Genomic DNA, 22,687 nt, shown 5'->3' with positions numbered 1-22,687 from the left:
CCCTTCTCGTTTTCACCCCACACATTGCTCTCACCATTGACCTTTCCGTTCTTTTCAGGATTGCCAGTTCACTCTCTCTCAATACCCATGTCTCGCTACCATATAGCATTGCAGGCCGCACACAGCTCCGATATACTTTTCTTTTCATCCTTAGTGAAAATTTTCTGCCATGCAACATTTCCCCACATTCCCTGAACTTTGCCCAGCCCAATCTTGTCCTTGTTGTCACCGCTGCTTCACATCCACCACTTCCATTTATCCGATCACCCAGATAACAAAAGTCTGTCACTGTTTCGATGCCATGGCAGAACTCATCATCATGGCCTTCCACTTCATTCCTTCCTTTACTGCATTTCCCACAAACAAAACACTTCGCCAATCTTGTTGCGGCTCTCTTGACATTAGCACATCTTGCATGTACCTACTTTCCACATTCCTTGCATTGAATTTCTCATCACTCTTTTGCCACATATTCCACAGGGATCTACTTTGTTCTCAACAACTGTTCCTTCTGCTCCTGTATTTCTATTTCCTTCTGCTTCTGAAATGTATTTCTTGGAAATATCACATACCATTTCAATGTTGAACTTACCGGTAAATTAGGTTTTTTAATGACTGAAGAGTACTGGTATGTCAACTACAGTAGTTGAAGATTGAACTGAACACAAACAAGTTATCTATGTAAGGTAGGCTATACCAAAATTAATTTCAATCTAAGATATATAGGTGGAATGTCTCTTGTATTTCTGATACACTAAATTTTATTGTTTGATTGATTGGTTATAAGTCCACTGCAGTTCTCTAAGCTTCCAGCAGTCATGGCTGCCGAGAAGTCGTTAAATAGCCTCTGAAACTACCATGCTGGCAGGCTATGTTAGTCGCCGGCTTCCGCAAGCCAACATTTTTCCACTTTGTTAGTATTTGCAACTTTTGTCTTCACTGGTGTTTGTATGTTAAACTGTTTTTTTTTCTTGCGTTTGTATGTGAAACTTTTTTCTCTTTACTTGCATTTGCAAACTTTATTTCACAAACAAGTCAAAGCCTCTTGCACGCTTACAAGAAATATTGCCGATAAAAGTTTCACATTAAGTCTGAGGATCAATCTATAAACTACTGAATACTGATAGTGATAGCTCTACACCTGCTCTGAAAGCAGTGTGTTTAAATGGGTTTGCTACTATTCGGTGAGAACCTTTTTCGGAGAGTTCCCTATTTGGGGATTTTTTAAAAAATTTTTTGAAAATTATTGGGTACCATAGCCTAATTATCAGTGCCGCTTTTACATCAAATGTTTTAACGTCGCTAAACGTTGAAATAAGACCCTAACCCCTACTCCTACCTCTAACCCTGAAACGGCAATGATAATTAGGTTACGGTACCCAATAATTTAAAAAAAATCATCAAATAGGAAACTCTCCGAAAAAGGCTCTCACTGAATAGGGAACTCACCAAATCGGACTCACCGAAATGGGCCATTCTGTGTTTAAATGCAGCTGCAATTGTTTTTCAGGATCTTGTTTATATTGTTCTTATTTGAGTAAACGCAAAACATGATATCAATTGACAGAGTCTAGAAAGCAAGTGTTTTTCAGCAATTTTTTACTTGACATAAAACTAAAACTACTCCACCTCCAGAGCTCTCTTCTATCAGAGCGTAGCTCCAGCTCCGGAGCTTTTTCATACCACTGCTCCGACTCCAGCTCCATTACTGTAATTTCTCGAATGATATATGACTTCATTCATACGCGCCGACTTCCGGGGGGCGGCGCCCTCTATAAATTTATGGTTGAGGGGCAACAATAATGACTAATCACAAGTGGTGTTTCAAAGATAAAATATTTTGTGAAATAGATTTAGATCATTTAAACAAACTTTAAGAATTCCGAAAGCGAAAAACAGCCTACCTTTTTCTGGCCTGCAAAACAGCTGATTGCACGGCTTTTTCTGGAACGTGAATTACTGCAGAGATGCGCACGGCACGCACACTGCTTTTCTTCCCGCGCATGAGGCGCAACTTCAAAGTTAAATTGCGTGGTAGCAAAAAAGCGAATGCGAAGTTGAATGTTTATTCTCATTTCACGAGTTATTTTTTCTGTAACTTCAAACATGAAATCGATTTCAGCAAACTTTGTACGACATAACGAACAATTACGTGAATACTGTACAGCTTTAAAAAAGTGCATTTTTCAAAACTGTCATCCGTGTTTTTCTTTAATAAGCACTGTATTGATGTATACATTTTTACAATATATACATCAACAATTATGAGAAAACTGCACTATTCAAAAAAAGGCTAGCCATTCCCACTAACAGAAGAGAAAACACTTTGTCGTTATTGACGCTTTGAAAGTAACTACTGTAATTAGCAAAAGGAGCGAAACGAGGTATTAAAACTGATAGCGGGTTTCCGCTCTGCTTGAAATCATGATTTTTTGCGTATTATTTCGATAACTTCACTGTCTTGATCGTTGTTATTCACTCGCCCGAAAAGGAAATGAATCGGCTTGTTTTCCAACTGTTCCAATTATGAGCTAACACTATCAAAATTTTTACGACTAGGCGTACTGCATGCTTAAAACTAATCGTTTCAAGCAGCGGTTCTAATAAATTTGGTTTGCGACCTAGGTGTCAGTATAAACAAGACAGTAAGCTATTTTACTATTTTAATTGAGTAAAATAGCGTTATGGTTATGACGTCATCACCTTTCTCGCCCCCCAAGGTTTTTTGAAAAGTTGGCGCCTATGACTTCATTAATAGTCGCCCTCGATTAGTAATCATGCCAAATTTAAAGTTTTACAAAATAGCAGATGCACAACAATTAAAAATACCAGCCAACAAGTATCAATTTTGTAATGAGTTGCTGTTAAATTATGTGAAATCAGCCAATAGCAACAGCATCTCATAAAATTAATTGGAGCTGAAGATGTCTATCAAAACTGGCTCCAGCTTTGGTACACCTGAATTTTACATACAGCTCTGGCTTTTTTTGAAAATACAAAGCTCTGTTATTTTTAACCAATTTGTTTTTGGCTGCTGGGCGACGCGACAATTTGGCCACCAGGAAGAAGCTATGGTATGTCATGCTTGAAAAATAAAGGAGCTTAGAGGCCTGCACTGATTATAGTGTTAAACAAGTCTTGCTTACCTAACGTTGAATATTTTTTATTTTGTTTGCAAGAAAATATAATTTTTGGAAATGAACTCAAGCAGTATTGATTTGAAAAAACTTCTTTGTGTGTCATCAGCAAACAATGAAGCTGCAAAGGAAAAGTTTGAAAGAGTTTCTTACTCTAAAGTAAGTGCATCTGTGAAATAAATGTATATCATATAAGTGCTTTGTGATTTTTGTACTGAAGTATCATGAGCTGCACTGTGTACAATAAACTAAATTAACCATTTTCAGACTTCTAAGATACCCTGTTCAATGCAGTAGAAATATGTTTATTGCATATGTACAATGTATGATACATCTTGTATTTATGCAAGTAATATCAGAATTTTGAAACAATTGTTAGGCCTACTATTCTTTGAGATAATTAAGATCTGTGCTCAAAGATTATATTAAGAGTAGACTGAATGTTGGTGCATTTGTTTACTCGAAAGGTATTTCACTTTTAGGACACTCTGATGATATTGTCAAAAAATCTTCCCTGCCAAACTCGTCCAGACTGCCTTTCCCCTGATTGCTTGGGGTATGATGAGTGATTTTATTATTTTTATTGTGAGGATGTTAAAATGTGCTATTTCTCAATATTTGTGAACCTCTAACAATGATTGAATGAAAATTGTGTTTTTGAAATAGTTTGTGTTTTTATTATAATAAACATTTCAATCAACTTAGTACCATACTGTAGTTTTCATTTATTAACTATTTTAAGCATTATACTATGAATATTGGTTGGGTTGCATGACAGCGGTGGGATGGCACAGCGGGTAAGGCGCTCGCTTTCCAAACATGCAATCCTGGTTCGACTCCCGGCTTATGCTGGTTGTTGACAAACACCGCTCACTCACCTACCCAGGGTGTAATAAATTGGGTGGGCGTAGTTGCTGAAGTAAAGGCGGCCGAGAGAAAGGAACTGGCCACCCTACTCTCGTTAGTGCCGAAGGCTTAGTATAATGAGAACCTTATCTTCTCATCCCCCAATGCTTGGATTCAAGTATGGGACTCACCTTTACCTGCATGACTGTGGTGAGAATGTCTGTGCAATGCTCAGAAGAATATTAGTTTTAACATTATTCCAAAGCATACATCTATGTTCTGACATGCTGACAACACGCATAATGGTGTGCCATATAATTGGAGAAGCTGACTCTGTAAGTAAATGCCCCTTTACTGCTCCTAGTTGTCTATTGTGTTGCATCTGGGATCACAGTTACGTTGTCACAGTAAGCGTGAGATGAAACATGATTATTATGACTAGGATTGATGGACTGTGGGATCCTGAAAAATGGCATCAAACCTTCACAACTGCCTCATCGTTACCAGAAGGTTTGTATGTGTTGAATTCATGAATTGTCATATAGGTTATTTGCATTTTGTAGCTTTGCATAAGTTTACAAATCATTCTTGTCACAAAATTATATTTGCATTGTTAAACAAAGCTGAGACGTTCCATTTATGTGCTCAAATTTTGTGGTCCTAAAGAGCACTCCATTGCTGTTTTCAGAATCAAATTTTGTTCTCAGAAGGTTGTTTTATATAAAAATGAATTGCATGTTTTTAAGGACATACCTTATTACTGGGTGTCTGAAGCCCACAAATACCAACGAATTTCATCTGTTTGCTGGCACTGCAGCACCACACATAAGAAGATATGTTAACGGTCAAGCTGAAAGGCTAAAGCAAACATGTGATGCAAAACATTCTCTGTGTTGACAAACTGCTGCTGCACACTGCACAGACCAGGTTGAAATCAAGAAAAGGCTTCCTAACACACGTTCAGCCACTAACCTTGATCAAAGAAGAAACAAGGCGTAAGCAATAAGCAACAGTTCGAAAATAACCCATCATATGAAAATAAATGAAAATTCTACCGTCAGAGTCCCCCCTCCCCTCAGGAGCAAACGCTCCTTGGGAAAAACGGAAAACATAGAATCGATTTCGAACCGGTGTTTTCCATACTAAATCTGGAAAGTGGGGCTACAATACAGGCCCAGTTACAGTACATGTGTCTGCGGCATCAAGTCCCAAGCAGTGGACTATCTTTTTGTGTGCCCTCAGCATACCACACTGTGCAGTAAGTGGTACCTTTCAATCTACCACTTTGTCGCTAAAGAATGTGTCAGTCTGTGGTGTAACAACCCAATTTAGATGACTTTATAAAAAAAAAAATAACAGCTACTGTTATTAATTCTACACTGATAGCCTAGTGATACACAAAACAAGGTGAAAATTGCTTTATAATTTTGCAGACCGTATTAGGTCACTGTCTAGTTTGTTTTGTTATTGTTTTTCTTTGTAGTTCAATAATGTAGCAATAAAAATGAATACAGTACTACAGTTTTACATAATGTTCAATCCAAGTGCATATGAACAGTCGACATTCAAAAAAGTATAACAAGTGGAGTTTCAAAGTTACATAGGGTCATGCGGGGTCAAACGGGACACTTTTTCAGTTTTTTGAATGCCACATAAAACCTATGATGAAATTAAAAAAAAATATATTTACCACAGAGCATTACACCTTTCAGCAATGAAATAAGACATTTTTCAGAAAAATTAAAAACTTGCAAAAACACAAAAAAATGTGCTAAGCTGGGGTAGGTGTGGCCCATTTGACCCCATCAGCTGTGGGGTCAAATGGGCCACAACTTCTATACGTCTAAATGGTAAGGAAAGAACTTTATTTTTGCTACTTTATCACAGACCTGTTGGGTGGCATGTATTTTGTTCAAGTGATGCTCAACAATTTTAGCAATGAAGGCCTTCTACGCCCTTTTCAGATAAAGGTAGAACACATAATTTGCACTGCTCTTTTTCGCAACTAAAATTGAACGATATGAATAAGGAAACATTTTACAAATGTTTAATTTTAAACCGGCAGCCATAAACAGAGTACAAGGGGCCAAGTCAAACAGCACGGTCTATAGTTGACAATTGAAATAGGATACTATACAATAGGGTGATTCATAAATTGGGGAAAAGTTAAAAGTTTGAAATTCAAATCGGGCACCCTCTCGCATCGTGTCAATACCTGAAAAAATAATCCTGTCAAATTTTTGGGGCAACTGAAAACATTTTTAAGGTTGCTATCTACTTTGAAAGCTTCACGGAATACACTAATAGCAACACGGGATTACATGATAGGAAAATAATGACAAAATTACTCAAAATTAATTAGTTCAGTGTTGACAGATGTCCAGAATGTTATTAGTTATAGTTATTGCATCAGTGTAGACTTATTCCTATCTGGATACAGCTGTCTGGAATTTTAGACTGTCATGAGGAGGAACTGTATTTGCTCTTTGTCATTGGTGTGCAGAAAATTGTATTGGCTCATCACGCTCAAATTTGTATTTGCCACACCACATTCAGATGTCATTCACAACTCTGATGCCAAGTAGAGTCGATGTTGTAGCAATGTAGGTGTCATTGGGTTCCTAAAGAGGTGGGTCTTGACTCAAAAAGTCAAAATGCAGTTCAGTAATTTTTTAAATCGTGTGTTGTTTGCTGTGATGAAGTCCTGCAGTTCTTCCCTATTGACAGTCATCAAGTCCACAATGGCACGTTTAGAAGGGTTCTCAAATCTTGGACTTTTCAAAGCCTTTACCACTTTCAGTTTTATGCTTTCTATTTTCTTTTTGCTCAAAGAGAAAAGGCATGTCTAGAGCATGCAACCAACAGCTATGTATATATGTCTAATAATAATAATAGGCCTGTTTACCTAAAAATACCATATAAATTAAATAGAATTAAAAAAGTTATGCGAGTGAGCTATAACTTGTCAAACAGTCAATGTGGCCCATTTGACCCCATTTTATTTAAACAGAAAAATTACAAAAAGTAAAAAAGTGGGACTATTAATATTTTCAACATACTAATTCAGCATTCTGGGGTGTATGCTGTTCAGTAAATTTTCATTTCAGCTTAATTAGTTTTTGTGGTATACCAAAGTTTTTTTGGTAAATTTTCAAATTTTAATATTTTCACATTTTTTGACCACTTTTTGCATCATCTGAAGTATATTTTCTAAATGTAGATCTGTGTTTGTTTTACATGATGCAAATCTATGGGAAAGCAGCTTTTAAATGAGCTATTAACTTCCGATTTTAAAAAAGAATAAGTAGGAAAAAAAATGTGATAAGTAAACAGAGTAACAGAATGGCCCGTTTGCCCCCGCGTCCCATTTGACCCCGCTTGACCCTACCTGTTCTAACCACATCATGTCGATTAGCACAGTTTAAGTTTTGTGTAATGCAAATGCAGGTGGCTTGTGTAGGACTGTAGGTGGAACACTGGTTGCTTAATTATGCAGTTTCGATGAGTATTGTATATTTAAGGTTTGGTAAATCAAACATTATATACCAAAATTGTATTATAACCTGTATTGTAATAGATTTTATACTTACGGTGTAATCTAATTTCATCATTCGAGATTCAAGAGCCGATAAAATTTGAAAAGCCCATGTAAAGTAATTAAACTTTTCATGAGCAATGATTGGAGGCCCTAGAAAAGCCAGAAAAAAATTTGAAAATTGGCTTGAAATTTTAATGCATAATTTATGACTGTCAGAAATATGACGCAAGGCTAGGCTACGGCAGCAACGATGTTAAAGTCTTGTGCATCGTAGGTAACAGTTAATGCTTCCCACAACCTAGCATATGAATAAGCATTCTCATTAATGCTTTTTTTTATTTGTTCATGATTGCTTAATTCAAATAACTTGGTTATCTTCTACACGTTAAAATGAGAATGTTTCGTGTATTCATACGCTTCTCATTAAGTTGCTCTATACCTTATTCGTTTAACTTTTCTAAATTAACCAATTTGCTGTGCATCTATTTTGGAGATTGACCTACTTGTCTGGATACCAATTTTCTTCAGGAAGAAAACACGTTGAGCATCATGACATTGGAGAAGAGAGTAATGTCGTACTCGGACCACAAAGACGAAGTTTCCAGGGTGGCTGCCACGTTGCTCCCAAGGAGAAAAGCACCAACGCATCAACTTTTACAAGATCGGGATTAACATCCGCTGGACCAAAATTATCAGGTGAGAAAGACTATTTCTAGCTTTCTTTTGTCATAGTGTACATGTTATTATTGCGTTTCTATTTTAAGCACATCAACAAACATTTGCTAAAAGTAAGTTAAGATCAAAGTAAGATTTTGAACAATGCTTACGGTGCTTGTTTTTGTGAGCCTTTGGTCTTGATCAGTTTGCTTGTAGACGTCACAGCCACGTGACATGTTTTGTTCACGTGACCTAAAATTACTGTCATGTTTTCTCGTTGAGATCGGGGATTGAAGATGTCGCGACAGGAAGAACACGAGCAGCAGCATCCTCACTTGAAACGCTTTCATTCCTTGCAAAGCGACAGTAACGACTGGTCAGTACATTACGCATGAAGTATCAATCTTGTGATTTTGTGTGATTGAATATGAGAATTGAATAACGTGATTTGACCTCAAAAGTTTCATGTATATATTATGTTATTTTACATTCCGCTGTACCAGGCTCGGTGATATCCACATTTGGTCAGAAGCTAGCTATTCGTATGATTAGAAATAAACTTTTTATTCTGTGTCGAGGATGGGTCGTTTTGCTGAGGATTTGCTGCAATAAGACCTTTTAATAACTATTTGCAAAAAAGTCTGGTTTTCTTGTACCGGTATGCATTGCATTGCAACGTGTACTTTTTCATGTTCATTCTTTTATCATCGAATGTCTGGTAGCGAAATCTGTCTGTGTGTGACTTTGTTACAATAGAACGTATCATTGTAGGCCTACCAAGTTTAACGGCTGTCAGCAATTCCTGAACAAATCGACAAAAAAACTGTGTCGCTTATGAAACTTTGATCGAGTGACAGCGTGGTGCGGCTATGACTGACTACATGAACTAGGCTATCTAGCTTTTTCATTATGTCATTACTTCTTGCGATTTTAACAGGTAGCTGTTGTGTTTATGTTGTGCGTGATCTGGCTGGATAAAGTTGCATTTCAAAGCAACTTATGGATAGAATGATGTTATATTCTGAGGTTGAGTTAGAATAATATTATTAGATTGAGTTGTTTCCGTTTGTTTTGCGAATGACAACTCGCATGTGTTGATATCAATTATTTAGGTCAAAACCGGAAAGCAGTGGGAAAAAATCCTTTGAAAAATTGGAACCAGCTTACAACAGAAAATCAAGAAACAGTGACTACAAAAGATTTTCGTCAACTGTAAGTCTCAAATGCAACTTTTGCTCTCGTTTCTAAATACTTATTCATGATGATGACGTTTGTTTATAGAACTGTTCTTAGGTTGTCCGTTAAAAATCGATATTTTTATCAGATTCAACCATCGGTGAAGTTGTCCTTCACCTTCGTTGGTCAATTTCCCACCAATTGTTCATATTACATTAAGACGTTAAATCAATGTAGAAAACAATCCCACACTTTTCTAAATACGACTGATTCGTGCACTGCTTAAGGCTTCAATTTATTGATTGTTCAACAGTCGTCTTCGAACACAAGATATGGTGAAAATAACTACCAGCATTCCCGGCAAGCCTACTACGAAGAAAGCGAGCCAGAGTGGATCAGCTATGGCCCCAAGTCTCAATTTGACACTGTGGAGTTATCTGGTTCGTCTCATCTCTATGTTAGAACACGCAGTTTAAGCGCGCTTTTTCGTGAATTTATGGGTTAGATCAGGGGTCACCAAACTTTTTTCTCTGAGGGCCGAATTGCTGCGAGATTAACAGTTGCGGGCCGGATGCAAATTACGAAAAGATATACAACTATTTAGAATCTCCATTGACTTGAATTGAGCACAATAAATAACAAAGTCAGCGGTGGAATAGCAAAGTTGTAATGAAAATCGAAAAGGTTGCTGGAAAAGTTATCTCCTGCTGTGATACACTACAGGGCATCGTGCTCTTGAAAAAACATTACATCTTTCCAAATTTGGCCTAGGCTGTCCCAATGTCCCATTTGTGGTGGCCTAATAATAAAAACAGAACACTAACATGTAGGCTGCCTGGTGGAAAAATGTACAAATTCAACATAGCCTACAAGTACAACAACGAACTACAAGAACGAACAATTTTAACAAAGAAGTCTCTATTACACAAAAAGGCAAAGCCAAAAACGGTTGCTAATGCCAAGGGAAGCACATGTACAGAATTGTAGTGCAGCTGTAATTTCCGCAGCATGTGGCGGGCCGGATGAAATCAGTTCGCGGGCCGGTTCTGGCCCGCTGGCCGTAGTTTGGTGACCCCTGGGTTAGATGCACCAAGACCAAGAGTGGATTATTCACTAATTAACTAAATTGGCCGATTACATAGCTAAATAGTTCGATTAAACCTTTTCCTTATGCAAACTTTTTCCATCGCGATCTGCGGATTAGAATCGCCGATTACTGATGGAACGATGAGCTTCGTGCAAACTGATCTTCGATTAACTAATCAGATGTTAGCGTAATCAGCCGCTTACAAGATCCGCGTTGGTACATCTAACCATGAGTACGAAGGCTACGACCCACCACGTTTTAGTGATACTTTAATTTTGGAAAAGCATTTGAAACTCCGCACAAGTACTGTCATTTCGTAGCAAGTTAGTGTGGTCGTTGCTTTTGTAAAATTCATTACAATATCTGTTCGTGGTGGCAGTGTTTTTTGTACTTCATAAAACAATCCAAAGATCACTACTTGCTTAGACTTACCAGAAGCTTATATCCAGCAGTTGTAAGATGAATTATTGCAACCGTACTATACTACTTCCGTCATATCTTCTATTTCGAAAAATACCTAAGTTATGACTCATTTGATGAATTTTTCAGGATTTGAGGAAGCAGATGATTTCAGCTGGATGGGTGGAGAGATCCCGATGGACGATGTTCCTGAGAGAAAGAAAAAAGAAGTTAAGATCGAAGAAAAAACTCCAGAAGATGACCCATTGGAGCCAGAGGAGAAAGAAGTTCCACTAGAAGAAAAAGAAGATAAAACACCAGAAATTGAATCGAAGAATGACAATAAGGAGGAACCACCAAGCACAAGTACAGGCGAGTCGAAGAAGCTCGGAGGTTTTCACTTGTACTTCCTTGTTCACTTTTCAGAAGAAATTTCAAGCTAATCTCCCGTGTCTTGGGATTAAGGTTCACTCTTGAATTGCCTCAACCATGACCAACTGAAACCATTTTTGGCGATAACGCTTCCAAGTTTTTTTGGAGCCAACATAACTTTTTAAACAGATCTTTTCAAAGCATAGAAGAACCTTCTTCGGTTATTAAGTTTTTAAGCTCAGGTAGCCTATATTACATTCTTTCCACTATCTGCAATTATCCTATGCCCTACCACTATTTTAAATAGCTGTTGAAAGCGACTTCGCCTTTCACAAATATACTTTGTTTTTCAGAAGAACAAGCAGTTACAAAAGAACCCGAACCTTCTAGAAAAGAGACTGTAGCCAAAGAAATTCCAGTAAGAAAAATATGTCATAATCTGAAAAATTTTCCAGTAATCTTATTGTTTCATGGGGATAGCAAGTTGTGCTCCACTGCCCGACAAAGCAAGTTTTGCTTTTTTTTCTTCTCGTTCGTGCAGATTGAAATAAAGAAATGTAATTTTCCACTTTGAACTCTTAACTCAAAATTTAGTAACTGTTACTTCAACTTGGAGCCAACCAGACCAATCAATCCGCCACAAATATAGGGCGTTAGCACATGTTGTGAAATGCGTTTGTACGTCCTTTGATGATACTTTATAACTTCGCAACTTGTCCCTTTTACATTGATATGGTACTTTATAACTTCGCAACTTGTCCCTTTTACATCGATTTAACATTGGCTGATGATAAAGTGACGTTCATGGTGCATTTGCGGTATAACGCATGATTAAACCGACCTGCACACAATCACTGCAGAATTCGCTTTCCTTGGATGAGGAGTTCTTTGGCTCCGATGCGGACACGAAACAAGGGAGCAGATTCAGTCGCTGGTTCAACAGCGGATCGCGTGAGTGTATTGTATTATTCATGTTGTTTCACGGCTTCAACCTTGATGACAAATGACCCAGACACCAAAAACCGTCATTACATTGTTTTAACGTCTGCGGACGTTGAATCAATGTGAAAATGACGGATTTTGCTCTCTGAGGATGCATAGTGAGGGAAAGTTTATGCTCTTAATGCTGCTATCACACGGGCAGAATTTTAAAAGCTTAACTCGGCTTTTGGAAATTTTGGTCTTCGAAACAAAATGGTGAGAAGAGGCTAACCATGCCTTTATGACGTTTTTGGGCGCTTGGTAAATGCAAATGCAATTTTGTTGTACCACATTGAGTCAACTTTCAGGCTCACACATAAATCATTAGTAGGGCGCCAAGACGCAGATTTGATTAAACAATAAAAACAAATATATTGCAAAAATAGACATCGTATGTTAAAGTACAGTATAAGACAACTTGAAGCCAAGTAAAACCAGTTGTTCATCTTAACTTAGAGATAGTTTTCACCCTGTAATGCTGCAAAGTTCTGTATTTAATTATTGTACAAAATCAAGTACAGTATAACGCTGCATGGGTCAATATTTAACCCTTCAGCTGCAAGCTTCGTTGAAACTAATAGTAGCCTAATCTATCTTTCAGCTCTTACTCCAGAACAGAAAATGGTCAATGATCTCACCTCTGATGCATCTCCTGCGAAGGAGGAACAACTTCACTCTAGCGCCACTCAAATCGGTTTGTCTAATTGCTCAATATAAAAATTAAATATTTTGTTGACGCTATGTTTTCCTTTGGGTACTGTCCTAAGACTGTGCTTTGGACAGCAGTTAAGTTATGATATGAAATGTAAAATTTCGGTTTTGAATATGTAGTTGTTGTATACCTAATATGCTTCACACTCTTTGTCATCCGAATTTCTGAAAGGTGGCACTTTCATTTCTTCTACCGAAGACGAGTTGATCCTATTCTCCAACTTTTGGCATTTTCCGAAAACATAACCTTGTCAGAAATGATAAATAAGTATGAAAAAAACAGAAGCAAACGGACCTTGCTCTTCTTGGATATTCTTGTTGAAGCTTCTCCCACTTCTGTTTACCGAAAACCCTCCTTTGCTGGCCAATGTACGTTGAAGCTTCTTTGCCCTTAACAAGCGTAGGATCAACCTGATGACACGAGGCAAACTTTAAATGTTAACCTGGCTGTATTTTTTTTAGGAGCTCAAAGACTTCCAGAGCAACAAGAGTTGAAAAAGCCAGAAAATAAACCGCCGAGCTTCAATGCTCGACCAACCGACTTGCACGAATCAGACGCTTTCAGTCGGCTCATTGCCTCCATACGTGCGAGTGATCAGGAAAAAGAGAAGATTCAACTTCGGGTGGGTTGCTATGTCACGTATTTTTAAAGAACGGTTACATATTGAACATTAGGACGAATTCACACGAGTACTTTTAATGCATTGCATAGTAATAATGCTTGTTTTTATATAGCGCTGTATTTTTCGCATTTTGCAACATCATTCAAAAAAAAACAGTATACAGAAAGTCGAAGAAAAACGAAACACTAGAAATAAAAAGCTAAAACTGCCACGTCCCCCACCCTCCATACAATTTCACTTTTGCCCACGTCTTTTCCATCATAGACTGGCCTCCAAAGCCACATACGACATCACCATCCAAATCCAAATTCGATTTGTAGACGAAACCAATGCTCGGACACGAGCTGGAGCCGACGACGATCGTTCGCAGAATACGTTGCTCTTCAGCGCTTTACAAAACAGAGATAGTAGTCAATGAAGCCGTGTAGAGGCGCAACTGAGTACATTATTACCCGAATCGTTTCCCTTGCTGGGTGGCAGGCAGGAATAAGATTCAGTACAAATTGTTAGCTCATTAAATCTATCGGCTTGCTTAAACTTGTGTTTCCTTCAACAGAATCAAAAAATGCAAGCACTTCAAAACATGGTGAAAATAAACGCCGACCAGCAAAGAAATCAAGGTGATGTTGTTGTTTGTGAAACTAACTTTACCATGACTATGTGTTTGTAACCGACCTGGTGACATGTGTCGTCCTATAGCCTATCAAACTGCAGTTTTGGAAATTGCGCTCTTGGTGTTTCAGGTCTGGAATGTTTTGTCGTGTAATGTAGCCTACAATTTTTTAATAAATACATGTCATGTAATAAAAAATTGCCTTAAAAGATTTGAAAGTACGTTTTGTTGCCTTGCGGAAGCAGTAGAGAAAGGAAGTTAAAAAACGTCCAATCGAACTGTTAGCGAGTGGTTAACAGTCTGACTGACATTTTATGAATCAAACTGTCTTTGTTTCTCCACGCCTGATGATTAACCCAATTCGTCACCTGGGGAAGACTGCAAGAAAACATTAAAATATAATTTTAATTCGAATGTTTTTGTTTCTTGAATGTAGCCTAATTGACTATCTTGTCAATTTTGAAAAATGCGTTCTCAATATTGAAGAGATGTTCGGATTTTTTCAAGTCTTTTTCATTGCGATATTTTTCCTGTCTAGGTTTCAACGTAAGTTCGTTAGAAAACGCAGGAGACCAAAATTTCAGGAACTTGCAGTCCATGGCGCTAAAGCAACAGTTCGAAAAACAGAAAGATGTGTATCAGCAAAAGCTCAGGTATGCGTAGCTGATTCCCCACTCAGAATTCATCCAACTGTGCAACAGTGGAGTTACGTTTTTAACTCATTGCAGGCAAATTGAGCAGCAGCAACAAAAATCGTCTTCCACTGTTTTCTCTGGACAAGAAGCGCATTTACAGGTTCGTTAGTTTCGATTTTTTTTTGTTTTGCTTCAATCAAAATAGTTTCCTAAAGCCTTTGAAATGAGTGGCGATTCAAAGCATGGATGCCAGAATGACAAAGATTAAACTTTTTAAAGGCTTTTGGACCACTTAAGTCGTGCTGATTTTTTTTCAATGGCTTCGAAAACAAACCATTTTTATTTATACCATGTATTTTTCCTTTTAAAATAAATTTGAAAGTGGAAAAAAATTTTTTGTACCGTTTTTGATGGTCAGACTACATTTTGCACCCAAGAGATACAAAACGAACATATTAAAAGGTTTGGTTTTTCAGGGTATGATGTCTGGGTTTTCTGGACCAAGTGCGAAAGGTACGATATAACCTACAATGTATTTTATCCAGTTTGTATATTGTGAATATTGTACGTTGAGAGTCTCCGATCCTAAACTAATCATAAGTCTATTTTATAAAATAAGTCTCTTGGGATGAAGGAAAATGTCTTTAAAAGATATAGCCTCCCTTATCTACTCATCGGTCAAATACATTGCAGTGGTCAATTTCTTTTCGTACTTAATGTTTTTCTGTCAACCTTTTTTCTTACTTTTCATTCGCAGATGCAGTAGATGAAAGAAAGGCTGCCACTGCTTCACTTGCTGCAAAATTAGCCGGAAAGGGCAAGAAGGATGAACCGGCTAAGCTACCAACCAATGCCCTGGTTGAGAGACTCTACTCCAACAGCGGACAGACACAAACGGACATGCTCAATGAGCAGGTGTTATTAGAGAGAGAAAAGTTTATGAAGCTGAAGCGTTTGCAGTCGAATCCCGCCGAAGTTTCTAAAAGTAGCGCTTTTCCAACTCCTAATGCTGCTCAAAATAGTTTAAAAAACAATTCCCTCATGATAGCGCAGATGCTCGCAAACGCAGGCGTAACTGAGGAACAGCTGAAACAACTCACGCTTGGACAGCAGGAGCTAGTCATCAGCATGGTTCAAAATCAGTTCACGCAGAAAGACATCGGAAAATTTGTCAATTTTGAAGGCCGAAATAATGCGAAACATCCCGATAGCGCTACTGTTCCAAGCAAAGGTCAGTTGCCTGGCGGATTAAATGCAAACAACTTTGGAAATCCAAATGTCTCAAAAGAAATGTTCACTAATAAATCACTGCCTATTCCAAGAGACGGACGCCTCCCTAACGCTGCTAGCGTATCTACGACCTCAAATGCCCTATCTTTTCTCACAGATAGTCAACCTACATATAAAGAGAACAATGTACACCATGGTATTGCCGCACAACCATCAAATTTAGCTCAAGTGTCTGCTGCGCAATCACGTTTGTTGCCGCGTAATATTATGCCGATTCATCCCACCATAGTTTCTCCGGTGGTTCCTTTAATTTCCCCGAACATAGCTCCTCACATGATAACTCCAACGGGCATGGCTGCTCCTCCACACCTCGCGCATCTCGTTCGAACTCCAGCTTCCCTCGCACCGCCGCATCCTGCGCTGCTCCTTCAAATGCAGCAACACCAACAACTGTACGCAAACCAACTTGCTGCGGCTCAGCAGCAACAAGCCGTCCTGGCTGCTTTTCAAAAGCAGCAACTCGCCAAGGCACAGTCGAATAACGCAGCCAAGTTACAACAGAGTATCCAGAACATGACGTTAGGTAAGTTTTGAAAATAAACCTCATAATCTTATTATGTATTTGTAAAACATACTGTATATCAGTTCAAACATGCACAATCCTACCTACAATATGTTTGCCTTGTGTTTATGAACACCGTGAAAACTTTTCACTGCATTAACAATGCCTGTTTACGTTTGAGACCCATTTGCAAGAGCGACAGAAAAGTGTCTTTGTTGTTTCAAGGTAAAACGTTAATTTGAGTCAGTGTGAACGATGCTGCACAAACTTGACACACGTCAGTATTTTGGCTATATTGTTCTATCAAGAGGCGGAGATGGTAACTTGCCTGTATTGGGATATCAAAGCATCGTAGGACGCCATTTTCTTATGCGATGAAGGTTTTTTTTTTAATTTCTATCACGTAATTTCATTGTTCTTACCCCTTTATCGTTGTCCTTAGTAGATGGCTACATTATAATCTAATTGTATTTTGCAGCGGCTACTTCACGCTCCGGCACCTCCGATGGGTCTACTGCCCAGGATCGTGCGCAATTTAATAATCCTCTCTCACAGTGGTTCAGCAGGGACGTACTTCAACAATCTCAGTTTCCTCCAGTGTCTCAGTTAACCGGACAGCAGACAATGAAATTATCGAATAACCCACATGGTGTGGAATCTGTCGTTCACATCACAAAGCATTAACCTTTCTTGTCGTGACGCTTTTGTAAAAAGTTTCATTTTCCTTGTACGTATTCTTTCTTACTACCAAACTGAAAGCTGTCAAAATGATCATGCTGTAATCACATGATGTTTAGAACTCTTAGGTGTACAGGCGTATTTTGTGCATAGTCTTATAAAATTTGGAATTGTCATACTGCTAGACCGTTGGTAGGGTTGAAGCCCACTCAGCAAAATCCGTCATTTTTACATTAGTTTAACGTCTGCAGACATTGAATTAGTGTAAAAATGGCGGATTTTTCTGTCTAGGTGATACAATACAATTACATACTAAACTGCAATTTTAAGTTGTCAATAAAAACGCATTTTCAAGTTCAAAGTTGATCAATGATCGTGTATCGCTCGGAGCTAGTTCATTCGTTCGTTCCTTGATTACACCTTTGCAACGTTTTAACAGAGTTCAAAACACGGTTTAAGCACTGCAAAAACTCCACTCAATTATAATTTGCCAGAACATCGTACGATATGAGCATTTTAGAATTCCCCAATTCTCTCGTTTTGTGCCATATATTTACTTGTAGCGACGTAATTTCAGCTCGGAGTTGAAACATCCCTTCATGTTTGCAACCGCGCGACTCTCATGCTCTTGTACAGTTTGTTCACGAAAAGATGTTGTAAAATTGCCCGGGATTCATTTGTGTGGGATAATAACTTTCTAATCTGCTTCACTGTCGGCATCATCTGCAAGGCTTGATATCATTGGGGAAGCACACCTTGGTCCTTGATGTTTTAGTACTATCTTGGCACTTCTCCAAACATATCAAGCCGATGAGTTTACTGTGCACTGCTTTTTCAATGGTGTTCCATTTGTGGCTGTATACTCAATGTTGTAAAGTATACAAGCATGTCAAGATAATACGTTTGCGACTTTTAAATGTCATTGGAGAAAAAAAAAACATTTTTGCTTGTCTAATTTATTATCACAGAAGCTAAGAAACTCGCATTTCTAAAATCTCCAGTTATTGCCACAGACAAATCCGATCATAGGCAGATCACCTGATTGAACGCATCAACAGCCTATCCAATTGATCACGGGTATACGAACTAATCGAATCTATCTATTCACACACAAGACCACCGCAGACCTTGTCTTGCAAGAGCTCATTGTTTGCTAACTTGGTTACCACGGAAATAATTTCGTATAGCGCTGGTTAGTACAGTAATAATGATATAGAGTTCAAAGTAAAAACAATCATGTTTGCCGTCACGTGGTTACAAAGTTATATTGAACAAATGGACCCTTGTCTATCGCTAGAGCTGCGAATAGTTAAGCAATTTCGCTGATGTGGTAGAAATTGGTTTATGTCATTTTAAGAAAAAGTAAGTGGATTGTTTGGCTACCACGTGTAGCTTGCTTCCAACTTCTAGAGTTGAAATGATCCAAAGTTATACTCAGGTTGTATTGAACACAAAAGAGCATACAATTTCTAAAGTACCGTATACATTTTGGCAGTGAAGATTTTTAAAAAACAATGATATCGCAGTTCATAAGCAAGTCTGGCAGCAACATTTATGTCATCATTATGATATAATATATGCACTATGCAGTAATCAATTTGTTATTTTGCATAGTTGTTATGTGAGTTATAAGAAATCACTATGATTGAAAATGCGAAGTGGAAAAAACAGTTGCATCAGACCAAATAGAAATAAAGTATTTAAACCGAAAAATAAATAACACAATCAAATGCATGATCTTAGGAGTAGTACATCAGAATAGCAAAATTGATTCAACAAAATAGTAATGATAGTACAATGGAATACTGTAATTGCAGATTCATTTTATCTTTCTATTCATGCATATTGCATATACTGTAGTCGAAAAATAAATCCAGCTGCAAATATTACATCATCGTCAAAAATTTAAATGCACCAGGGTGATGACAGTCAATTTTACTTATGGTAGATAAATATTAATCCTTAGTTTTGCCTTAGTAATGCCATTTTTTTCATTTATCTCCTGAATTTGTATAAAGCCAAATACATTTATTGCTATACACTGGGCCGGATTTAGCCTAAGTGCTTCCCTAGGCAGGTAAGAAAAGTGCCGCTCCCCCAATTTTTTTTGATTTTTCCATACAACACAGGCACTTGTCCTCAATGCCGCCATTTTTATAAAACTTCATGAAACTAAAGGTCTTTCCTAAACTAGTCTTACTTTTTGGCTTGTTTACATACTTTAAGCATCAAGGCCAGTACACAAAATAGCCTGCAACTTTTCTATCAACCTAACATTGACTAAAAACATTTTTTCTAGGCTCATTTACTAACAGTAAAACAAACCGAACAAAGATTAATAAAAATTGCACAGACAAATCCTAGTCCTCCATACTAAGCGAGACAGATAACTAAAAGAAGTGCTAAACAGCATATATTGTTGAAAACCAATAAAGCGTAAAGTACTCTAGGGACGATGACTTGCCATACATGACTTGCCGCACTGTTTATAAATGTGTGTGATAACATATTTATTATAATTGCTATATATCTGAGTATATCTGTTGTGAATTATTATATTCACGTACAGTATTATCAATGTAATATACCCTATTCGTATATTTTGCCGCCCTAGGCAACTGCCTACTGATAAATCCGGCCCTGGCTATACATGAGAAAACATGATGATTTTTGACACAAATATGAGATGAATGTTTAGCACCAGAAATAGTTTTTCAATGGCTAGATAGAGTAAACAGATTCACCCATGCAAGATGCTGCCAACAATCACCACTTTCAAAAACCTCTAAACGGGATATTCTATTGTGTATACAGTGTATACTGAAAACTAACACATATGCACACCAGCATTTGTTGGTTGTTTCATAGCTTGCAGGAGACTATTGCAAAAGGATCCATAGGTAGCTGTGCCAGTCACTACACCCGGGTTGGCAGGGTTCCTTCTTACAGTTTTCACATGGAAAGAAGATCCTGTTTTGGTTGGATGCCCTGAAACTTCAACTTCCACAACATGCCATTGTAACAAGCTTGGATCTGAAATAAGGCAGCCTATCACTCTGTCAAAGCCTAAAGTATGTGCAGCAATAGCTGCGGCAGCCATTGTGTTGACATTGTTTGGTGCTAAAGGACATAAGCCTCTCACTGGGCCATCGTACAAAGTGACAGAAGTAGATAAATCTTTCAAAACTTTCTCATTAATATCCTTTAATTTACCCATTAAGCGAAAAGCTGAAGGATGTTTTTTCATTGTAACTTTTAATTCGCTTAAAGTGTTAATGTCAGCCATCTTTTTAATATCCTGAGCACCCCAAAATGCCCCACTTGGTATAAACAATCTGCGATTGTGAGTAATACAAGCCTTTCTAAGACACTTTTCCACTTCTTGGTTGGCCAATGACGTAGGAGAACCAACTAAAAAATCTGCAACAGACAAAAACAACTCTCCATATTTCTCAGTTATGCTAGGATGAGCAACTTCAACAATCAAGTTTACATTTCTCGATGCCACATCTTCAATGTCTTGCAACACAAGTTCACGCTGGATATCATTCAACTTGTTCAAGTTGCAATTCCACACAAAGTCCAACTCCAAATCATGCTTGTCATTTTCCAAAATAAAGTCAACCAAATATTTTCCCAGATGACCATACCCAACAATTCCAACACGCATGATTTTTGTTTAACTTTCTGCAGAGAAACAAGGACACAGTAAAAATCAATGACATGTTACTGCTTTTTTACAAGGGCAATAAATTGTCTTGCAAATGAAAACCAGTCTTCAAACACCTCCAGTTGATTGAAGCAAAACACAAAACACTGTTAAATTTAGACTCAAAATCAAGCCCAAAAATAAAAAAATAAAATGGTGACAACATAAACACAAAACCAAGCAAACATTAAATCTAAAAAAAATTTGCAATCTCAAAAAATACAAGGCCACTGCCCAAATTTGCAGGAAAACTGCAAGGTTGCAACACTAGGACTGATCTCCATTCAGCGGCACTTTGTGGATAGAATATTTCACAGACAACACTTTTAACAATTAAAAATTTACTTTGCTAAGGTGCCACTCTCGGCTATTGGGCCTGCGTCACCAGTTCAATATGTCTAAAAGTATGCAAAACTGCCAGGAATAACTTTTCAAAGGCTTTTTGAGTCCGGGACCAAAGGTTTAAACCAACCAACAATAATAAAGGTTTCTCTTAGACCTGGATGAACAATGATGTTCCAGTTGGATCGATCTTGTGCGCCTTGCCAAATGTTTAATAGCATTTCTGGTGTATTGTTGAAACTTATGTTAAAATGTACATCTTTGAGCTCCTCTGAAATGTTATCTTGGTATTTTATCACTTAAAGATAAACCTTCGAGCTTGCCTTTTTTATGATGTGGCCACTACTTCTGATCAAAAGAGGTTGAAAATGACATTATGAAATACTTTTCACTGTAACAACCCATGTTGGACTTTATTTCGTCTGTTGCGAGAATAGTATACGGTACAAATATAAACAATGCGAATAAAAGCACCATAACAAGTCCGCCCCGATAGCTCAATTGGTTAGCGTGTCACTTCTGGAACGAAGAAGCTTCAAGATCAAGCGGCGCTGGTTCGACTCTCAGGGTGTGCGATTGAGCAACGCACGTTAAGGAATGCTCTCCATTCAGCGGCATCTAATGGATGGAATAATTCCCTGGTAACAAGACTTCAACAATCGAAAACTTCACTCTGCCAATCTCGGTGACCGGGCCTGCGTCAGTGATTCAAAGCCTCTACAAGTATGCGAAACTGCCAGGATTAAGCTCTGCAAGAAGCTTTCCCAGTCCGAGGATAAAGATTCGATCAATCAAGTCGATTCCACAACAGACAAAGCAGCGAAGCCGAAAGACTGATTTAACTAACAACTAATTTAGGGAAATTTCCCTAAAATTGGAAACACTGATACTCGTAGCCCCAACTATTTCTGAAGATAAATCATTCCATATGTTTGGGCTTAAGAATTTCAAACTGCCTTGACCTTTTCTTGAGCTGACACTACGTACAGTCTACGTAAGTCAAAGTTATTTTTTTGAGAAGCTAGTCTAGTGCCATAGCAATATACTTTAGTAATTTCCTGTAAGTAAGGCTCACAGTAACCAGGTATTATAATATTTTTAAATTTAAAGACAAGTTTAGAAATTTCTAATAGATGCAAATTACTGATAGAAAGTATGTCGAGATCTTGGTAGGCTACAGTAGTGAAAGTTTTCCTCCTCTGTTGCTAAAGGGGATTGTACGAATGATTCGATTTTGCGTTGTTGAAATTCTCTCGAGTATTTTTTGTGTCTGAATCAGGTATCATGCTTACAGAAAAAGTAAAAATTATTTCAAACCCTTTTGATCAAATTTATTAAATTTACTAATGGTAATAGTTAATCTGGCAACTCTGAAAGAAGGACAACCCCAA

General features: G+C 37.8%; 2 protein-coding genes across 2 annotated transcripts; one reads left to right on the top strand and one right to left on the bottom strand.

The window, feature by feature from the left end:
- The first annotated feature begins 3,177 nt into the window (after window positions 1-3,177).
- Window positions 3,178-18,108, top strand: LOC145784396 (uncharacterized). Its single transcript, XM_082596207.1, has 18 exons — window positions 3,178-3,296; window positions 3,620-3,693; window positions 4,426-4,493; window positions 8,050-8,217; window positions 8,461-8,554; window positions 9,291-9,390; window positions 9,668-9,794; window positions 10,991-11,212; window positions 11,566-11,630; window positions 12,073-12,163; window positions 12,795-12,887; window positions 13,367-13,527; window positions 14,084-14,147; window positions 14,679-14,793; window positions 14,869-14,935; window positions 15,252-15,288; window positions 15,533-16,588; window positions 17,046-18,108. Exons 1-18 carry the CDS (start codon window positions 3,198-3,200, stop codon window positions 17,249-17,251), a joined length of 2,907 nt encoding a protein of 968 aa, XP_082452333.1. The 5' UTR covers window positions 3,178-3,197; the 3' UTR covers window positions 17,252-18,108.
- Window positions 18,109-18,360: 252 nt separating this feature from the next.
- LOC145784397 (aspartate dehydrogenase domain-containing protein-like) lies at window positions 18,361-20,915 on the bottom strand. The gene has a single exon (XM_082596208.1). The coding sequence runs from the start codon at window positions 20,913-20,915 to the stop codon at window positions 20,073-20,075; it is 843 nt and encodes a 280-aa protein (XP_082452334.1). The 3' UTR covers window positions 18,361-20,072.
- Between the last annotated feature and the right edge of the window lie 1,772 nt (window positions 20,916-22,687).

This window comes from Aplidium turbinatum, chromosome 15 (assembly GCF_918807975.1).
Source record: "Aplidium turbinatum chromosome 15, kaAplTurb1.1, whole genome shotgun sequence".
Lineage (NCBI taxonomy): Eukaryota > Metazoa > Chordata > Ascidiacea > Aplousobranchia > Polyclinidae > Aplidium > Aplidium turbinatum.
The sequence above is the reverse complement of the archived record's forward strand: the minus strand, read 5'-3'. Positions and strand labels throughout refer to the sequence as shown.